The sequence below is a fragment of the Nuphar pumila genome, chromosome 6, assembly GCF_984573655.1.
Source record: "Nuphar pumila chromosome 6, dmNupPumi1.hap1.1, whole genome shotgun sequence".
NCBI lineage: Eukaryota > Viridiplantae > Streptophyta > Magnoliopsida > Nymphaeales > Nymphaeaceae > Nuphar > Nuphar pumila.
The window spans coordinates 122,742,414-122,763,763 of record NC_143254.1 but is presented as its reverse complement, the minus strand read 5'-3'; the positions used below and the strand labels follow the sequence as shown (position 1 = coordinate 122,763,763).

The following is a 21,350-nucleotide window of genomic DNA, read 5'->3' as shown; positions in this document are numbered from 1 at the left end:
AAACTTCATGTTTATGCTTAAGAAAATAAATCCAACAAAACCTAGTATAGTCATCCACAAAGATCACATAATATGAAAATTTTCCTTTTGACATTACCAGAGCCGGTCCCCATACATCGGAATGGACAATTTCAAATGGTTTTGTCGTAAACATGGATCTTTCAGGAAAAGACAAACATTTCATTTTCCCAAGAATACATTCATTACACAAAAAGTCACTTTTACAAAGATGTTTAACAAAAGGCAAATAGGAGATTTTAACAATATTGGGATGACCCAATCTCTTATGCCATACATGAATATCTTTGTTTTGGACGACGTTGCAAAATTGACTCTTGGTAACTTGAAGAAAATCTACGTAGTAGAGGTCTCTTCTTCTAGAGCCTTGCCCAATCAATCTCCCGGACTGGCGATCCTGTATCCAACATTTATTAGAAGAGAATTTTATATCGCAACCATGGTCCGAGAGTTGGGAGACGGAAAGAAGATTTAAGTTAAGGTTTGGGATAAAATGAATTTTTGGAACAAAGAAGTCTTGTTTTTCAAAATTACCTATTCTTTTAATCTCAAGAGATGTTCCGTCCGCAGTTGAGACAAAGGATGAAAAAGAATTTTTAGAAAAATTTGAAAGAAAGCAAGAGCTAGGGGTCATGTGAAAGGATGCCCCGGAATCTAAAAGCCAAGATGTCTTACCGGGGGAAGAGTATGACATAGCGGCTCCGGAAGTACCTCCCTTGAGAAGAGGTTGTAGTGCTTCTACGATTTGTTGAAGAGAAAGAGACACACTTAATGAAGAAGGTCGTTCTTCCCCTTGGGATGCCATAGCCGTTGCAATCAATTTCTTCCATTTAGGACACATAGGTTTGATATGTCTGGGTTCTTTACAATAGTAGCAATTCAATTTGCTATAGTCTCTTTTGCCATACCGATCATTTCCTCCTTGACCTTGATTCTTGAAATGAGGAGGTCTATAGGTCTTCATGTTATTTCCCGGTCTTGACATGGCATTAGCCATTTCACCATCTTCTTGAGTAAAGGAAGTAACAAGAATGCTAGAATTATTTTTGCCAATCCCCATACGGGTTTCTTCACCACTTAGCTTGGTGATAACATCTTCAAGTGAGGGGGATGTGAAAGCGGAGAGAAGAGAGGACCGGACTTGTTCAAATTCGGGTCTAAGGCCATTTAGAAAATTGAAGAACCGGTCTTCCTCAAGTTGTTTGTGCCTTAATTCGATTGCCTCTCCACTCCATTTAGGTTCAAGAATTGCGAGTTCGTCCCAAATAGAGGATAATTCGGCAAAGTACTCCCGAATGGTCATGTCATTTTGTTGGAGGGTCAAAGCCCTCTTTTGGAGAAAGTACTTGTGGGATAGATCTCTTGAGGTGTACATTTTCTCAAGATATACCCAAGCTTCGAAAGCCTTTTTAAATTTGATGATATTGGCGTTTATCTTGGTCTCAACGGATGAGAAAATCCAAGATAAGATCTTGAAGTTCTTCATTTCCCAATCATCGTGTTTTTTAGAATACTCTTCAAGGGCCTTTTGTCTTTCATCCCCTTCAAGGATCTTAATATCCCCTCCTTCAATAACGGTAATTTTGGGTTCCGGTTCCGGTATGGATCCATGAATGTAACCCCAAAGCCCCTTTCCTTTAATATGAGCTTCCATATTACCGGCCTAAACATTATAGTTTGAGCCATTAAGCTTAAACCCAAGAGAGAAATGGGAGTCTTTTTCGCCCATTAGAGAGGAAAGAAGACAAGGAATAATACGTACCTCAATTACTTTTCGCGTCTTTCTTGACAAGAGGCTCCTAAAATATTGCTCGAAGAAGGTGATCCTCTTTGATTTCAAAAAACTTGAAGGCACGCTTTTCGAGGAATGCAAGAGAGGGCGAATCACAATTCTTCTTTTTCAACGAGGCTCTGATACCATGTGAAAGTATCTTCAACAAGATACTTTAGTCGATAATGCAATAACCTTGAGAATAAATGTGTGAACATACACACACGAAGAACACTTGGAACACTTGTGCACAACAAGCACAACACACGGAATCACAAATGTGCAAATGCACTCATAAGATTCATAAACAACTAAAAGGTTGGGCTATAATCCCAAAACCCTTAAAGAAATACAAGAGGAGCTGCCCATATTTATAGGGCTTTTAGGAGGCCTTGGGAGGGGCTCCACATAGTCGTTGGAGCCCCTCCAACGGTCACAAATGTGACCGTTGGAGGGGTCCAACGACTAGTGGGTTGGGCCCCTCCCAATGCAAGTACAGTGCATTAAATGAAAGAAAAAGGAAATAAAAAAGAAAAAGAAAAAAGGTAAAAATACAAACCATATTCACGAAAATGAATATGTGTAAAATACCTAAACTACCCTTAGCAATATATATATTTTATATATATAATAGGTAGATACATATACATATGTAATATATGTATATGTATCACCTTATATATATAAAATATATATACGAAATTACAACATATTTTAACAGAAGTTCCATTATTGCATCGGGTTTTGTGCCCTTCATTTGATTGAATAGTTGCTCCACTCCTTGTTGTTTGAGGAAACCCTCCACTTCAATTGGTCTGATGTCATCCTCAAGAGGAGCAATTGGTACGGCTTGTCCAAATTTAAATAATCAGATTCGGGGTTTTTCTGAGGCTTGATTTTGGAGGATATACAAATCAAACCTCCTCGGATTTGAGGTTGTTTTGGAATTTCTATGTTTTTTACAATAATTTTTGAGTTTCACAAGAATTTCAGACCAGATTTCAGAAAATCTTTAAATCTGATCTAATTCTTGGTTGTTGAGGGGTTGGATTGCTTCTATAGATGTCGTTTTGAGTTAGGAGTGTAAAACTCGAAAAAAAACTTGGATTCGGGTCGGATCCGGACTCGGACCCAACCTGAGGCCACCGCCTCTCGTGCCTTCTCAAGACAGCGAGGCAGGGGAGGGTTTCAAGTAGAAACCCCCTTTCCCCTGTGCTCTCTCGTTCTCTCTCCCTCTCTCACCTTCCTTTCGCTCGGCAAAGCTTCAGCAAGCTCCCCTCCTGTGAGCTCCTGTTCGACGAACCCCCTCACCTGCAGCTCCCTCTCGTCTGCCGACGCCGGCGATCTTGGTCCATCTCGTCGGCCCTCTGCAGGTAACCCCCGACTCCCCTCTCTTTCTTCTTCTTCTTCTTCCCCTTCTACTTCTTCTTCGTTTCCCCTTTTCTCCTCTTCGGCAGGACGGTAGGGGCGACACCCCCTGTCGTCTGCATTTAGTCAGTCGGCAGGGGCTAAAGCCCTTGCCTGACATCTTTCGACAGGTCGGCAGGGGTGACGTCCCCTGCCACCTGCGTTTAGTTGGTCGGCAGGGGTTTTAGCCCTTGCCTTTAATGTTTCGACAGGACGGCAGGGGCGACACCCCCCTTGCCGCCTGTGATAAAGCTTTTGGCAGGCCCTGCCTCGCTTTTTGGCATGTTGGCAGGGGCCTTGCCCCTGCCACCTGAGTATTCTCGGCAGGCAGGGACAAAGCTCCTGCCCCCGATCCTCCCTCTTTCCCTTTTTTGCCGGGGAGGGGCAGAGCCCCCTCCCTTTCTCCCTGTGGTGCAAGATGAAGGGGAGGGGCTTGGCCCCCTCCCTGCTTCCTTTTTTCGCCGAGGGGCTGAGCCCCCTCCCTGTCTCCTTGTGGTATGGGTTACGAGGGCGGGGCTCGACCCCCTCCCTGTTTCTCCTTATCGCAAGGAAGGGGGTTGGGCCCTCCCCCCAGTCTCCCTGCTCTTGTTAGGGTCCGGGGTCAGGTTCGGTTCATCAGCCGAGCCCACCTTCACCTTTGGTCGCTGCAGGCGGGGCCTGGTTTGATTATCGTGCCCACATGCCTCCCTTGTGTTGGTTGGCAGGGTCGGGTTCGGCCTGGGTTGCTGTCCCTTTGCCCCACCCCTTGCACACTCTCTTCAGGCTTTTGTGAAGCTACTTACGTCTTGCTTTTGCAGCTCGTACGACGGATCTCGCTCGTGCCCCGCGACCCGAGCCGTCAATCGCTTACACCCGCAGACGCCAACAAGCTCGCAACTCCCCAAGGTAGGGAAAGATTGAACGGATGACTTGGACAATTGAATTGAGTTCAATTAACTAAAAAAGACAATTAAATAAATATATATGCATATATATATATATATATTTATTTATACGAGTACGCAGTTAACTCAAGGACGCGGTTTCACGATCCTTATCATTTACTTTCTTTCATGTCTTTACTTTGCCGTCGCGCTTTGCGCCCAGGCTCTTGCTTTTACAAATGTTTAGTTACTGCCTTGCCATTGCAGATGATGCTTAGGTTTTCGCTCATTGCATATGCTATAAAAGCATCATCGTGGAGGATGCAAGAGGCATTTACCACTCTCCCTCTTGCGACAAGAGTTGAGTCGGGAGCTTAACGATACATCCTCGTCTAAGGAGAGGGATCCCTAGAAGGGATCCTGGCTTTTCGAGTGAGCAGCTCTGCAAGGTAGACTTGAGAATTTAGGAAGCTGCGCAAAAGCATCAAAGATTGCCCAAATCGAAGTATTTGGAAGGATGTGATTGGCTGGTTCTGTTCGTCTATCCGACATATCTCGGGTAACCTCGAATTGGGGCTTGAGCAAACTTCTTAGCAGGGGTTCTGTTGAGAAACCCGTATCCCGTTTATCGAGGCCGGTATCGAGTCATGCGAGGCATGTAGATACCATGATAGCGGATGAAATTCTAGAAAATCGCATGCCAAATGTTGGCACAAGTTGTTGGTTGTTTCAAAAGATAAAGAATGTCAAAAGTAAAGTTTGAGAAACATTACATTTTTGCGAAACACTTTTGTTGAGGCTCTTATTGAGGAACTATACCCCTTTCATCCTAGAGTACTCGTAGTCGTGCATTACACGCTAGTACTGCGATGATTGGATGAGACAGTCGTGCGACCTCGAACAGTGCTAAATGCATAATGCTGTAAACACATAAAAATGTGATCGCCTTCACAGGTAAGATGCTCATTTGGTCAAAAGACCAGAGCATATAGAATGAGTCGTCAGTTAATTTACCCCTGACGCACTCATTCGCTTCTTGTAGTCTGTCAAGGGAGAGGACAAAGCGGTACACACTCCAATGGACAGGTTGCTAATAACCACCCTACGAGCAAAGATCCAGCCTCCCTAGTCATTGGAGTTAGAGGAAGGGACTACCATACATTATCCTAGGCGGTAGATCCCATGTACTTCTGCAGAAGTTGGATGTATCCATTGCCAAGTACCTGCCTTTGGGGAATCCTCTCTTGGCTAAAGCTGTCCCCTTAGGAGCGGACTCAACTAGCTATTCGGGTTATTGAAAATAGATAGAATAACAGACGCCCGAACTAGTCTCAGTTGTTTCTATGATCTGTCTGCGCGTACCCGCAGACCAGTAATATCGAAACATAAAGTCTGTTCACACTGGTTGATGGGTCATATGACTTTCGTGTGTTTTGGATACATATTTTTTGTCAAGTAAAGCTTATCGATGAAATTACATATGACTTTGGTGTCTCCGAGATTCTTATGATTATGATGCTTATGCAGGTAAATGACACATCACGCCTACATAGTTGTATTGCAGAATATTACATTATGATTGTTTGTGTGAATATATCATACCTGTATAACATGATTGATAAGTATCATGAATATTTGATTAAAATGTCTTGAAGATATGCGCGTGAGTTAAATGCTAGAAAGGTCGAATGCGATGTGCTTTGAGATAAGAATTGTGAATGCATATGATGATGCAATGATCTGAATATTTGCACATATAACTTGAATCCTATGTGATTTGTTTTACCATGTGAAGTGATACAATGCATATTGTTGGACTACATGCTTGTGCCCATATTGGTGGCTATTGACCCCAAGAGCGGTCAATTGTTCGGAGCAGTCGGTTGTATTGATGCATGTATCACTGAGTATGGTATCTGTTGAGGACCTGATCTCCAAAGGATTATCTGCGAGGGTGTGTATGATCAAGATCAGGTGACTCGATTAGAGTGGTAGAATCTCTATGAGGATATACACTGTCCAAGAGCGGGCAGCCGCAAAGACGGTGAACTCCTGTGAGGAAGTGTATTGTCTAATACCAGGTATACCATTTAGGGCGGTAATTCCTTGTGAGGTTGTATATTTTCCAGACCAGGTGATCCATCGTTGATCTTGTTAATTATAGTAGTGACTATCGACCTTAAGAGCGGTCATTTGTATTGATGCATGTATCACAATAATTTTAATTGAATATGACATTTGTTGAGGATCGGGTTCTCAAAGGATTCTCTGTGAGGGTATGTATAATCAAGATCTGGTAAATCGGCTAGAGTGGTAGATTCTCTGTGAGGATGTACACTGTCTAAGAGCGGGTAGCCGCAAAGACGGTGAACTCCTGTGATGAAGTGTATTGTTTAAAACCAAGTATACCATCTAGGGCGGTAATTCCTTGTGAGGTCGCACATTTCCCAGACCAAGCGATCCGTTGTGGAACTTGTGATTCTTGATTACCATAAAAAGTTATGGTGAGCTGTGATGATCTTCTGAGATTGATTGAAATAGCCAGTTATGAATCTATAGATTTGGCTTTCTGTTTTAGCATGATTTCATGCAGGACTCAGATGTGAGAATCAGATCTTTATTGATTTTAAATCATGATCATGTTTTGGACCTTCTATGGAAGGGTAGGTTTTTCTGAGAAATTATGACCTCTTAAGCGAGGCATAACAGGTGACAGCTGGCCGCGTAAAACCTTGTAAGTTGGGAATAAATTAAGGTTGTTCAAGGACAAAGAGTTTGTTAGAAATAGTGAGAGCGACAAACGATGACCTGATAATGATTAAATACAGAGATCTCGTTCAAGGAACGAAAACAAGCTAGAGCAATGTCTCATTGTGTCTCTTCATTCGTGTCGAATCAAGTAGAAGATAACATTTCTTATAGTCTTCTGCTAAACCCTTTTTATGGCTCTGTATAAACTCTTGCGAAGACAAAAGTTTAATCACACATACGTTTTGTTCAATCGAGCTTTGAACTGCTTATCTGTTTAACTGCTGATCTGCTTTAAACTGCTTAGCATGTTGAATTAAATGCTCTTAATTCAGTTTCCTATAGTCTCTCTTGTGCACCTATTAGTTTTTCGCGAAACTAACCTATTCTATGGGTACAGGTGATGATTAGGTACACTACGGGCGATGACGCGATTGCAAGATAGTTTCAAGATTCCCTTTTCCTGCTCTTAGCTCGCGTCCTGGACATTTTTGGGTTTTGTCACGGATTTTCTTTTGGATATCTGAATTTTGTACTTTTTGGTTCTTTTAGCTAACGTGCTCAAAGTTGTCAACTTGCCTTTCTAAATTTAACAAAAGAATTATCTTCTGCTGATCACATAAACAAACTCTGAAAGGAAAGAGATTTTCTAATAGTCTCTTGCCTGTTTTCTGAAAGGTTCGCAAGTTTGAAATTTTGGAGAGTTACAAGGAGTGCTTCATTATCTTTTTCATGATAAAATTTGGAGTATATAGTGAATTGTGTCAAGTTATTTAAGAGACTACATCAGGCGGTAATCAGTTTTCTGCATGTATTGACCTGATTTAAGTATTAGGTGGTGATATTCTTGGATTTATCTCTGTTACGCAGTGTTTGGTGTGTGTGCAATGATTTCTTGGTGGGATTACTCACATAGTTGGTGAGTTCTTGTCTATGTAGTCAAGCGGCAGATATCTAAATGGCCTAGTAAGAGCCTAGGCAGTGTTAAAATACACACACACACACACACACACACATATATATATATATATATATATATATATGACATCATACCCACTTGAGGGTATTTCTATAATTCTGGCCAATAATGGCATGTTAGTCTTTTTATTTTTATTTCTTTTTTTTTCCTTTCTTTTATTTTTTCTCTTTTTATTTTTTGTTCTTTTTTAAGCATGCATTTAATGCATGTGACATTGGGGGTCCCAACTAAGAGTCGTTGGACCCTCAACGGTCACAATTGTGACCGTTGGGGGCCCAACAACTCCCTGTTGGGCCTCCCAATGCCCTCTCACTCTCATCTTTTCTCACTCCTCTTACTCCCTTTTGTTTATAAATAGTGGGGTAAACCCCTTTTGTAAGTGTGGCTTTTACAAGCCCATTCTTGCTTTATAAGATTTTTCTCTTGCAAGCCATTAGTGGTTTTGTGTATGTTCATTTTTGGACTTGTTCTTTGTTGTTGCTTGTGAATGTCCATTATAGGACATTGTATTTATTTCCGCATATTTCATTACAGGCAGGACTAGTCGGCCTAGTCACCCCCCCCCCCCCCCCCCAAAAAAAAATAGATTAAGAATATGCTGAACTTATAATAATATATATTTGTATAAGACTTAATAGAATATATACATGCACATACATACATGTATATGAGAAAATATTTGCTATTAATGAAGGTAAGGAACTAATGAGCTGGAAATCATAGGTGCAACTTACCAAATAAATGTGTTCAGCATAGTTTGTTTGCTTAGGATCCGATCAAGCCTTGGATCATGCTTTACAGATGTAAATACATGATTTTTTTAGTTGATAACATTTTGGCACATTGTGCAGCGTTGAATTTTGAACCCTTTTAAAAACCTGATTACTTCTCATAATCACATGATTCAAAACAAATTTCCTACTAAACAAACCATGTAGATCACATCCATAAAATTTGATATACAAAAAATTAGAAAATTTTGAATAAAAGAGTGGTTTCTACTCATTAGTTCCTTACCTTCATTAGTAGCCAATATTTACCCCATATATATGCATATATTTGAAAAAAACAGTGAATATATATTCATATATGTGAAGAAAAAGAGTAGACATAAATCTTATATATATATATATATATATGGTCACTAGAATATGTGCATTTCCGACGTTTCTTTTATAAATCCAAGCCTGTAGATGCATTTGGCGTGGTCCATTTGCTAGAAATAGACTGTTGAATAAAGTATTTTTGATGAAAAAATGTGATTGTTAGATGCTTGAATATTTATGAAAATTCTAAGCCATTGATTTTCAAGCCTTAAAAGATCATTCTTATTTATCTTAATCGGATGATCAAAGAGTTTCTATAAAACCAAGCATCTAGATCACATCCGTACGGTGAAATTTGGGACTTGATTATGTGACCATAAATCAGCTATCTACATTGCAAATGATCGAGTTCATCATGAAAGAACCAAGCATATTGATATTGATTGTCACTTTATTTGAGAAAAAGATTGAAAAGAAAATTTTTAAGGTGATATATGGTCATACAGGAACATAGTTAGCGAGAACGGCATTAAGCAATGCAAATCATGATGAGTTGATAAGCAAGTTGGGGGTGATTAACATCTTTTATCCCAACTTGTGGAAGATTGTTATCTGATAGTAGTCCTTAAGTTTATTTTTGTCTCTATGCTGCTCCTATATGTTTTGACCAAGGTTGCCGGACTAGGAAGCGGAAGTGGGAAACGATCCGGGAAGCAGAAGCGAGAAGCGATGCATTTTAAAATGTATAGGAAGCGGGAAGTGAGGAATAAAAAAAAAGAAATATTAGAATTGAATGAGAATCAAAATGAAACACAAATAAAAACTAAAATAAGTGGCTACTATTAAATTTCATGATTTTTTAGTGTAAGAATTAAATTTTTAACAAAATCTAAAAATGTTGACTACCAATTTATTGAAAGCACATGGAAGTGGGTGAGAAGAGTGAAAGAAAACACAAAAAACATGAAAAGTTGAGTAAGAGAAAATATACTAAGGATAGATGAAGCATGTGGAAAGCATAGGAAAAGCGTGGGGGAATCGAGGTTCTCATCAAGTTTCAGAAGCGAAGAGTATTGCCCTTCCGATGCAAGTTTCTGGGAAGCGAGCTTCCCACCTATCTAAGAAGCTTCCGGTAAGTCTGATTTTGACTGTCATATTACATGAGTGATATACTTTTGATGGTATTTTTATTCATTGTACCCATTCTAAAGTTAATAGAAAAGAGAATAACCCAGGACGCGATGCCAATCTCATTTCTCTCCCTCCATTTCTTCTTTATTTCCCTCTATCATTCATGAATGGTGATGTAAATCTGGGCATCAAACAGCGTGTGTATGCAACTATATATATATATATATATTACTATATCTTTGTGTAAACTCTGCCTCTTTGTTCATGAATAATTTGTTTATTCTTTATTTTTGTTGGTTACTAGCCTGTCAGCGAAGCTGTTCTTCATGAACTGGATCAGATGGAAAAGGAATGTGATGTTGAAGACATTTTAAGCTACAGATGCATTGCTGAGACACAATTGCAGGTACAACTTTGCAGGTGGATTGTGTGTTATAGAGGCCTTGATGATATTGTGGACTGCTGTAATAGGTTCCTTTTTTGGCTTTTTCAGCATGAACTGTGTTTTCTGCTTGTTCTCTGTGTTTATTTGTTATGGATTGTAGGATGGCGTTCGTTTCTCCTCTATTCCCTTATTTTTATTTTAACAATTTGTAAAATTTTTCAGTCTTCTTCCAACTTGTGAATGTTTGCTTCCATTTTATTTCACTTGTAAGCTGTAAGATCTTATTGATATTGGTAAAATCACAAAACTGGTAGGCCACATGTGATTGAATCTTCTTAATAGGATCCATTTGAAGAGTCACAATAGGAGTTTGGCTATATTTGTCAAAACTGATCCAGCCCCAATTCAGATTGACTGATATAGTCATGCTTCTAGTTTTCATTTAGAATCAAATTGGATCTGCATGAGTGGCACATATAAGAGTTTTTAAATGATATGAGAAAGGAGGTTGTGTGTGGTAATGGACTAACGAATCTGGTTCATGAGTCTGAAGGCATTGCATCTGAACAAAGTTGCATGGAATCCAGGGAAAAATAAAACAGAATGGTTAAGTGTTGCAGGGAAGACACTGAATATACAAAATACATATGAAACTACAACACTACTGAAAATGTATAATAGATATACATGCTATGTATATTTTATATATGTCTGGCATAGCACTTGAAGAAATTTCATAGGGAGAAACAAATTATAGGTAGATGTGGCTGGACCCAGAAGCATCTAGCACCAGAACCCTAAGGTACCAGCATTGACATGGTGACTAATCTTTTGTTGTCAAGGCTCCTGTCACTTGAACTCTCATATCTGCCACCAATCTTCTGAGCTAGACCACTTCCATAGTTGTCGTAGACATAGCTCGGTATTCAGTTTCAATCGATAAGAGACCTGATGTAATATCGTGTGTTTTTCCATAGTTTTAAATTCTGAAATTCTGAAATTTTGGCTAAGTGGAAGTAGGTGCTCCGAGAGCAACATATCATTACTAATATATATATATATATATATATATATATATATATATATATAGGTTAGCTATTTACATATGTAAGTAGCTGGAATATATGCTTTACTATGTATGTACATTGCACATAGCTGGAATATAAGCTTTAACTTTCTTTCCTAATATAATTTCAGGAGCTTCTATTAAAATCAAAAATTTCTAAATCAAACATTGATATCATGGATTCTACTTTGGAGAGGCAGCCAAGTGATAACCTCTCGTCAAGCAGGCCCCGCGGATGGCTTAACTGGTTTTCCTTAGGCATGCTAGGTGCTGGAGGAACAACTGATTCTGATCAATTTGCTGGTGCTGTTTCAATTGAAATTATAGAGGTACTTGTGTGTGTGCTTTGCTGAAATTGTGTCTCAGTAATTGCAAGGATTCATTTGCTTGGGATTTTACACAGGATATCTACAAAATAACAAAGTTCAGTCCAACTCTCACATCTGATGGGACAATATCCATCACGGAGAAGTTCTACTTATCTTCAATCTCCATCAGCATCCGCCAAATTGTTGCTATGCTTATAAACAAGTATGAATGCCTCCTGTTATTTTGCTGTTTGGTCGACAAAGATCAAGAAAGTGCAAAAATCAATTTTAAATTTTTGCTAGTTTTCAGCATACTTGTTCTACAGATGAAAAATCAATTCCAGGGATAGTAAGATTTATATGTTCTTGTTAAAGAGAAAAATCATCTGTTGCTAGAATTATGAGATGCCATGTTGACTTCCTGTAAAGCTATGGTATCTGGACACTCAATTTTTCCCTCCATACCCGTGTCGACACATGTGTCCCCTGTAATGAAACAAGCGGAAATGCAAAAGAGATCCCAATAAAGATCAGCACAAATACAAAAGTTGTGCACAAGCACCAATTCACCAAGAGATAATACAAAGTGAGAACAATCTCAAGAGCATAACACATGCGCACAAGTCACTATGGGCATACACAACAGCCACTATGGTCCCACCCAACACAACACATAAAAAATATAGTTTCACTACTGAAAATGCTTAGAAAGGCATTAAAGATACAAGGGGTTTCAACCACATAACACATACACAATTAGCCACAATGGGCACACACAATAGCCACTTTGGGCACACAATACAATGTAAAAATATAGAATTTCAATAAGAAATGTTTGGAAAAGCATTGAGAATACAAGGAGATTCATCCCCTATTTATAATACAAGGGAGAGGGAAAAGGGCAGCTCAACTAGACATTGGGCTTAGCCCCCAACGGTCATATTTATGACCCTTGGAAGCAGCTTAATGTCTATTTGGGCTTCCCCAACAGCCATGTTGTACAAAAACAAAAAGAAAGAAAATAAAAATAAAATAAAAACATAACCTTCTAATAGGCCGACACCTATACATGGGTGAAATGACTAAAATACCCTTGATGGGTATTTCAGTTTACGTAGAACAAAAAATAAGAATATATATATATATATATATATATATATATATATATACATTGATATATAATTTAACACTTTCCCTCAAACTTACGGTACGATCACCGAAAGTTGGATAAGAAGAGATAAAAACAGACGCGAAGGCAAAACCTTAGTGAAGAAATCTGTCAGCTGATATTTTGAAGTTACATAAGGTAATTCAATGGTACTTCAAAAAAATTCTTCTCAGGCATAGTGGCAGTCCATCCCTATATGCTTGGTGTGCTCGTGGAAGGTTTGGTTGCTTGCAATATAGATAACACTCTTATTGTCGCAACACATCTTCAAAGGACTAGAGATGATTAAGCCCATATCTTTGAGAAGACCCTCAACCAGATAATCTCCATCGTTGTTGTTGCCGTGACTCAATAGGCCCTGCTGCTGCTTCTTGTACTTTTAAGATATAAGAGTCTCCTAAAAATACACAAAGATCCATAGTTGAGATTCTATCATTGGGATTAACTCCCCAATCGTCACCAGTATAAACAATTAACTCTAAAGAAGAGGAAGAAGATAAAAATAACCCTTTGGTTATATAATTCTTGATATATATGGCAATTCGTAGGACAACACTCATATGCACCATAGTTGGTGCATGCTGAAACTGACTGGTTGAGTGAACCACATGAGAGATGTCTGGTCTGGTGATGGATAAGTAGGTCAAGGATCCAATGAGTTGCTGTTATAGAGTTGGATATTCATGCATAGTTCCATCCTCTAATCTTAATTTTGCATTTACAACATCCGACGTATCCACCTTTTTATCATCAGAGATTCCAAATTTGGCAATAATATCTGCAACTAACTTCATTTGAGATAATACATATCCTCTAGGTGAATAAGCCACTTAAATATGTAGAAAATATCTTAGAAAACCAAGGGCAGGCATATCAAAATATTTTTTAAGAATATCTTTAATTGCATCAATTCTCTTTTTGTCACTCCATATGATGATCACATCATCAACATATAATAAAAGTATGACAATATCAGTACCTGTAACTTTGACAAAAAAAGCAGTATCAGTATAACAAGATTTATAACCCAAGTTTAACATAACATTGCTAAACCAATCATACCAAACTTTGGGGGTTTGCTTAAGCACATACAAAGCTTTCTTTAACCGAAGAACTTTTTCTCTCTCGATCTCAAGACCAGGAGGAGGATCCATGCACACTACTTCATTTAGACTACCATTCAAAAAAGCGTTCTTAACATCAAGTTGGTAAATAAGCTACTTTCTAATAGATGCTAAGGCAATGAATGTCCTAACGCTAGTCATACGGGCTACATGGGCAAATATCTCTTTAGAGTCTATTTCATACTCTTGGGAATAACCTTTGGCTACTAACCTAGCCTTATATCTTTCTAAGGATCCATCCCCTTTTGTTTTGACCTTATAGATCCACCTACTGTGAAAATGTCTATGAAGAGACAATACACATACAAGTATAAATACTTTATAAAAGAAGTGCACAAAGACACTCTCACAACACTTGAACAAGATACGCAAAAAGCGTAAAAATAGCAAACATGCAATAGTGCATGTATTTCATAAAAACGAGCAAATGCTTGAGACTCTCAAGCTTGAAGAATTACAAGGGGGAACACCCCTATTTATACAAAAGCAAAGAGGTGCAAAGGGGGGGCTCCCAAAGGAGTCGTTGGGGAGCCCCCAACGACTCTATTGGGGGACCCCCAATGCACCTTTATGAAAAAAAAAAAGAAAAAAAAAGAAATACAAAATACAAAAATAAATTACAACATATTCCCAAATGGAATATGCGCAAGATAGGAAATTACAAGAATACCCTTTTCGGGTAAGAAAATAAAATATGTATAAATATATATATTTATATATGTAGAGATACATATACATATAATATATTATATGTATATGTATCTCTATGTATATAAGTATATATATTTATACTTACAACAAGGTTTTGGAGATACATTTTAACACCCCCCCTCAAACTTACGGTGCGATAACCACAAGTTTGTCAAGAAGGAAATGAAATCTGGGCGAACATAGTGCTTTTGTGAAGAAGTCTGCAAGTTGATACTCAGACGTCACGTATGGTAGATTAATGACCTTATTCAAATATTCTTCTCTGACATAATGGCAGTCCATTTCTAAATGCTTTGTTCGCTCGTGAAAGGTGTGATTCTTGGCAATATAAATTGCACTTTTATTGTCACAACATAGCTTTGTTGGTTCTCTGATAAACACTTCCATATCTTCCAAAAGGCGTCGAATCCATACAATTTCCATGGTGGTAGATGCCATGGCTCTATATTCGGCTTCAGTGGATGACAAAGTCACCTTCTGTTGCTTTTTGCATCGCCATGAGATCAAAGACTCACCTACGAAAACACAAAAGCTAGTGGTGGAGTGACGGTTACTAGGGTCACCTCCCCAATCTAAGTCAGTATAAGCAAGTAATTTTAATTCAGAAGAAGAAGATAGAAATAATCCCTTATTCATTGTTCCTTTCAAATATCTAATGATGCGAAGGACATCACTCATATGAACTGTTGTAGGAGCGTGCTGAAACTGACTGGCGATGTGTATAGCTTGTGACAAATCAGGCCGAGTAATGCTAAGGTACATTAAAGAACCTACCAACTACCTGTAAGGAGTAGGATCGGTTAGAGGAACACCGTCGTCAATCTTCATTTTTGCTTCCACAACTTCAGGAGTTTCTCATACTTTGTCATCATATATTCCTGATCTGTCAATAATCTCACAAGCAAGTTTAGACTGTGATAGAAAATAACCACGTTGCGAATAGGCAACCTCAATTCCAAGAAAATATGTCAGAAAACCCAAGTCTGACATCTCAAATTTTGAAGTCAAGACGGACTTAATACCCTTGACTCGTTGAACATCATCACCTGTAATTAACATGTCATCAACATAGAGTAATAGTATCACAATCCCTGCATTAGATTTTCTAGTAAATAGAGCAGTGTCAGTATAACATGAGGAAAAACCGTTTTCCAGCATTACACTGGTAAACTTGTCATACCAGGCTTTGGGGGACTGTTTCAAACCATAGAGGGCCTTTCGAAGACGAATAACTTTATCTTTAGGAATCTTCATGCCTGATGGAGGATCCATATACACTTTTTCGTTAAGATCACCATTTTAAAAAGCATTTTTCACATCCATTTGAAAAATATTTCAATTTTTAATAGATGCAATAGTAATAAGACATCTAACTGTAACCATTCGGGCTACAAGAGCAAAAGTTTCTTCATAATCAATTCCATACTCTTGCCCATACCCTTTTGCAACTAAGCGAACTTTATACCTTTCTAGAGATCCGTCGCTCTTAGTTTTAACCTTAAAAACCCATCGACAACCTATAATTTTCTTTCCTATGGGTAGAGTTTGGAAATCCCAAGTTTCGGCCTTTTTAAGGGCATTAAGTTCATTTTGCATAGCTTCTTGCCATTCTATACATTTTTTAGCTTCTTCAAAATTCCTTGTTTCAAAATAAGAGTGAATGACACTAAGACAAGCCCTATATCGGGGTGAGAAAGAATCAAAAGAAACAAAACGAGTTGGAGGTCTCCTATTCTTTTCAGATCTTCGGTGATCGAGAGTAGGAACAAGCTCACTATATTGGTCAATAACACTTCTAAAGGTATCTTGGTTTCTACGAGAGTAGGTTATTGGATCACTTGAAATTCTACTTTCTTGTTCATTGAGTGAGTTATGTTCACCAACATCACCATCATTTTCCTCATCATGGTTTGATGATACATCATCATCACTAGATATATCATCATTACTAGACAATAAGTCAAATAGGAAGGAATAATCAAATTTTTTTTGTTGAGAAACATTTTTTTCAAAGCCACTTTCATTTTCTAAAAAGGTTACATTTCTAGAGACATATAACTTATCATCTCGAAGATCATAACAACGATACCCTTTTTGAGTTTCGGAATATCCAAGAAAGGCGCAAGGGATAGCCTTGGGAGAGAGTTTGTCATTCTTATCCGTAAGTATAAAACACTTACACCCAAAAATTCGTAACCTACTATAATCAGGTTCAAGCTTATATAAAATCTCAAAAGGGGATATTTTTCCTAATATCCTAGATGGTAAGCGATTTATTAGATAAACAGAAGCAAGAGCTGCTTCTGCCCAAAAGTTTTTAGGAATGTTTTGGCAAATAAGAAGGGTCCTAGTGGTCTCAATGATGTGCTATGTTTTCTTTCGGCCAACCCATTCTGTTGAGGAGTTTTAGGACAAGACCTTTGGTGGACATTTCCATGATCCTCAAGATATACTTTAAATTGATTGGAGAGATATTCCCCTCCAGAATCACTTCTAAATATTTTTATATTACTGTTGAATTGATTCTTCATCATTGAATAGACGGTTTTAAAACACGAAAAAACTTCATGTTTGAACTTAAGAAAATAGATCCACGAATATTTGGAAAAATCATCCACAAAAATGACATAATAAGAAAAGCCTCCTTTTGAAGCAACAGGTACGGGTCCCCAAATATCCAAATGAACAATTTCGAAAGTTTTAGAAGAGAACATAGTTCTTTGCTCAAAAGGTAAACTTTGCATTTTTCCGAGAATACAATCATTACAAGAAAATGAACTTTTACATAGGTCTTTTGCAAAATGTAAATAAGACAACTTGGTGATATTAGGATGACCAAGTCTTTTGTGCCACACATTTATATCTTTGTTTTGGGCCACATTACAAAAAAATTTTGGAACTTGAAGAGATTCCATATAGTACAAGTCTCCTTTTCTAAAGCCTTCCCCAATCAATTTTGTAACGACCCCAACTCCTACCTTTGAAAAATGCGGAATATTTTTTTTTTCTAAGAGTCGCGAAAAACTTCCCAGAGACCTGGGGTCCCTACAGTTCCAATTTCAGTTGGATAACCACACACCACAAAGCAACTTACATTTATCAATCATAACCAATCTACTGAATTCTTTTATTAATGAATCAATAAGAGTAATATGTTCCATGTCAAAAGTGAAATATCAAATTGCAGGAAATCAGAAGAACTAAAAGAAAATAACAGTAGAGCCACTCTGTCCGTAAGTGAAGCCGTTTGAAACAAATGTGACCCTCGTATCCCTCAGAAGCTAGTCGACTTCACTGATCACCTGTGCCTGAGAAAAACCAATAAAATAAGAGGGTCAGAAATCCGAAGAATTCTGCGTACAGGTTTCCCTAATGAATCAAATAAGGAAAAGAGCATAAATAAGATTCATGTAATATTTTAGGAAGTTACAACTATAACCAAATTATAAGGCAATTAACCAGTTATGCACAATAAAATAACCATTAAGCATGAGGGAACACTAAGTAATTAACATTAATTACAACTTAATCAAAAAGGAAATTTAATGCAACAAAGATCAACATCATGCAATGATCAATGTATAGCAACCAAGTGAACAGGTAAACATGCATGAACTAATGTAGAGTAAGAATATGCATGATTTATGTATAATGCATGAACCCATATTATCTTTCATTTAAGCCCCCCTCTTTCCATGTGTATGTCCTATTAAATGCACACATCCTTAAGTTCCTCTTTTTAATTACAGTGGCCCGCGGATACACCAAACGAGTACAATCCCCGAGGTCAAGTAAGGTTCCCGAGGTAGCTTCACACACAATTTGTATTTTATTACCTGGTTCCAAACTTAGCCCTCGACCGATATCAGGAAACAACACCATCTATCGGAACCTTGGAAAACAGCATCCAAAGTCGGGGACACCATGGAAAACAGCATCCACTGGCGCCACTTTCTTGGTATACCAAACAAACTCACAGCTGTGACTAACACACCACTCCCGGGTAAAGTGGCGGATTCTTCCTAAAACCGTGGCCAGGAGAAGAACCTCAATATCGGGTTCAGGGGCAACAAAACGCACACGGAGTTTTTGTATCCTCACGGTTTCCCCTAAACCGCAATATCCAAGATTCCCACGCTAAAGCAGAGACATCAAGGAAAAAGTGAATTACACTGTTTTTTATTTTCTTTTATCTGGTTATTAATTCATTCCTTTTACATTTGCAAATTTACATGCAGAATTAATAACATAAGCTTGCACATCAGCATGCTAAGCTTTTCACGGGACCACCGCCCATGACAACATAGAACAGTGCGGTAAAACATTAATATCACATTTGATTTGTTGTAATGCATCAAAATAACTAAATCAGAGAACGACTGGTTCTCGAGGCTCACCCAGCCCCTGATGATCCAATTTGATCATCACTGCATTCACAAGCAAGAAAAATCATAAAGAGTATGCCACTATGCATTCTTTTCACACGCTTTTCAATGCACATTCATCTATGACAAAATCAATAATATTTAAATGCATGAGCACGAGTTCCCACACCAACATGCAATGCATACTTTCATTCATTGCACAATTCCTGTCAAATGCATCATTCCAATTATAACATGTGAACGATCATGCAAAACTCATAAATTTCAGTGTGCGTGTATGAACAATCGTGAAATCGACACTTTCACTGAAGCATGATCATCTAAGCATATGCACGTGAATAACTCATTCTTTCACATGGGTACAATTGACTCCATTATCAATAGAGAGCATTTCAGAATTCAACATGCTTGAAGAAACCTTTTATTCGGCTCAATCGAGCCCAACAATTGTACCTGGAAAGCAACTAGATACAAGTTAAGGAAATCTGAACTGATCCTGTAAGCATATAAAAAAACAAAGCCTGGATATTTCAACCTGTACAGACCCTGCTTGGGGGTCCAACACGGCTGTCAGGTAGCTGCTAGGCCTGACAGTCACTGCACAGACTCTACCAGAGCCCGCGCAGGAGACTGCCAAGGCCTGGCAGTCAGCCCTTTCTTCAAAGAGGGCCCGAAAACCCGTTCAGGCATATACGAAGATACCTAGAGGAGGGGGATCAGGAAGGCACCAATGGAACTGCCTCCTTTTTTTTTTCTTTTTGCAAACTTACATTAAAGTGCAAGTTAACATGTAGAAGGTTGCCTCAATTGGTAAATTGGGTTCTGAATGCAAAAAGTAGATGTCTAATCCACATGATGTACATGAGACACAATGTGTTAGTTTGTTTTCAAGGAATCGGATTTCAAGAAATCAGATAGGATCTTGCCAACAACGGCAAATAGGAAAAATACATTTTATTAGCACTGCCAGACTAACTTACGACAGCTAATTTAAGCAATACTTTATGCTCGTGTAACTCAGAAACCTAGTTGGCTTGAATTCTTCTTTTGTTACTGGGTCCCATGTCTTTGTCAACCTCTACAATCATGCCCCATATCAACCAGACATCCCTGAAATGCCCTGGGATCAGATATGATATACAACAAAAGGTATGGAAACAGATCTCTTTTCGTATGAGAACAAAATGATAATAGCATGAGCCCCCTAAACAAAAACGTAATTATGTAAGTTTGACTGTTCTATCAATGTCTTGATTGAACTCTAAGTTGTGGGATTGCATCTGAACTATGTTATCAACCCTATGCAAGAAACAAATACCCTTTCATCAAATAGTCTGAATACAAAAAGAGTAGGCAGCTAATACATGCACACAAGTAACCAATCGGGTTAGATACAAGTATAATCACCAACATTTAGCAAAATAAAATCTCAGGCTTCCATTGAACTATATGGTCTGAACAGAATTTCAAAAAAAGAATGTATTGAAATATGCTGAATAAAAAAAATCTGAATACCCTTAAGCTGGAAACAGGTTTAAACCGCGAACTTGGACCTCATAGAGCAAGAAAATTAATGTATCCATGTCCTACCCTAAAATCCGAAACTCCCAACTAAGACAAATCATACCCAACTCATATTAAACCACCGATCAAACTTAAAATCAGTTTTAAATTCAGGAATCAGGTTCTTAATAGGTTCAAAAAGCCATCCTGAAACCCTAAACCCATACGAGCTGCAATTCCCTTAATTTGCTGAAACTAAATCCTTCTCAAGAAGCATTGTGAAAAAAACTCGCAATTTAATCCCATGTGATTCGACCCACCGAAAGCCCAAAAAAACAGGGATTTCAAGATGAGATTTCCCAAAAAAGTTTACATGGAATCCAGTTTATACCTCCTTTCTCACCCGATTTCAAAAGAGAGAGCCCGTACCTCTTGAAGAATTTTCAGGCGATCGGAGGCTGGAGTCGTGTCCCTTGCGGCTGCTGTGACAGGGGTACCCACCGTGGCTGCGGTGGTTGTTGGTGGGTGCTGGTTTCCAGCGACCTCCTCCTCAAAGCTCGCCCACACGAGAGAGGGAGAAAAACGAGAGAAGAGAGAGATGAGGGAAGGGAGAAACGAGGGAGACGAGGGAAGAGACCCCCTCTCCACTCCCTTTTATCGGTAGATCCCCCCCCCTTTCCAGCCGAGATGGGTGGGGATCGGTTACTCCAGCCGACCCCCCCTCCCTTTCCATCCTT

The 21,350-nt window shown here is 38.6% G+C and overlaps 1 protein-coding gene across 4 annotated transcripts in view; it reads left to right on the top strand.

The window, feature by feature from the left end:
• Positions 1-21,350, top strand: part of LOC149836000 (vacuolar protein sorting-associated protein, putative (DUF1162)) — a 208,730-nt gene that overhangs the window by 60,686 nt on the left and 126,694 nt on the right. For all 4 annotated transcript variants that reach the window (XM_090008902.1, XM_090008901.1, XM_090008904.1 and 1 more), the window contains 3 exons: positions 10,268-10,369; positions 11,546-11,743; positions 11,818-11,945. In XM_090008902.1, coding sequence (XP_089865028.1) covers positions 10,268-10,369; positions 11,546-11,743; positions 11,818-11,945 — 428 coding nt within the window. The remainder of the gene's footprint in view (positions 1-10,267; positions 10,370-11,545; positions 11,744-11,817; positions 11,946-21,350) is intronic.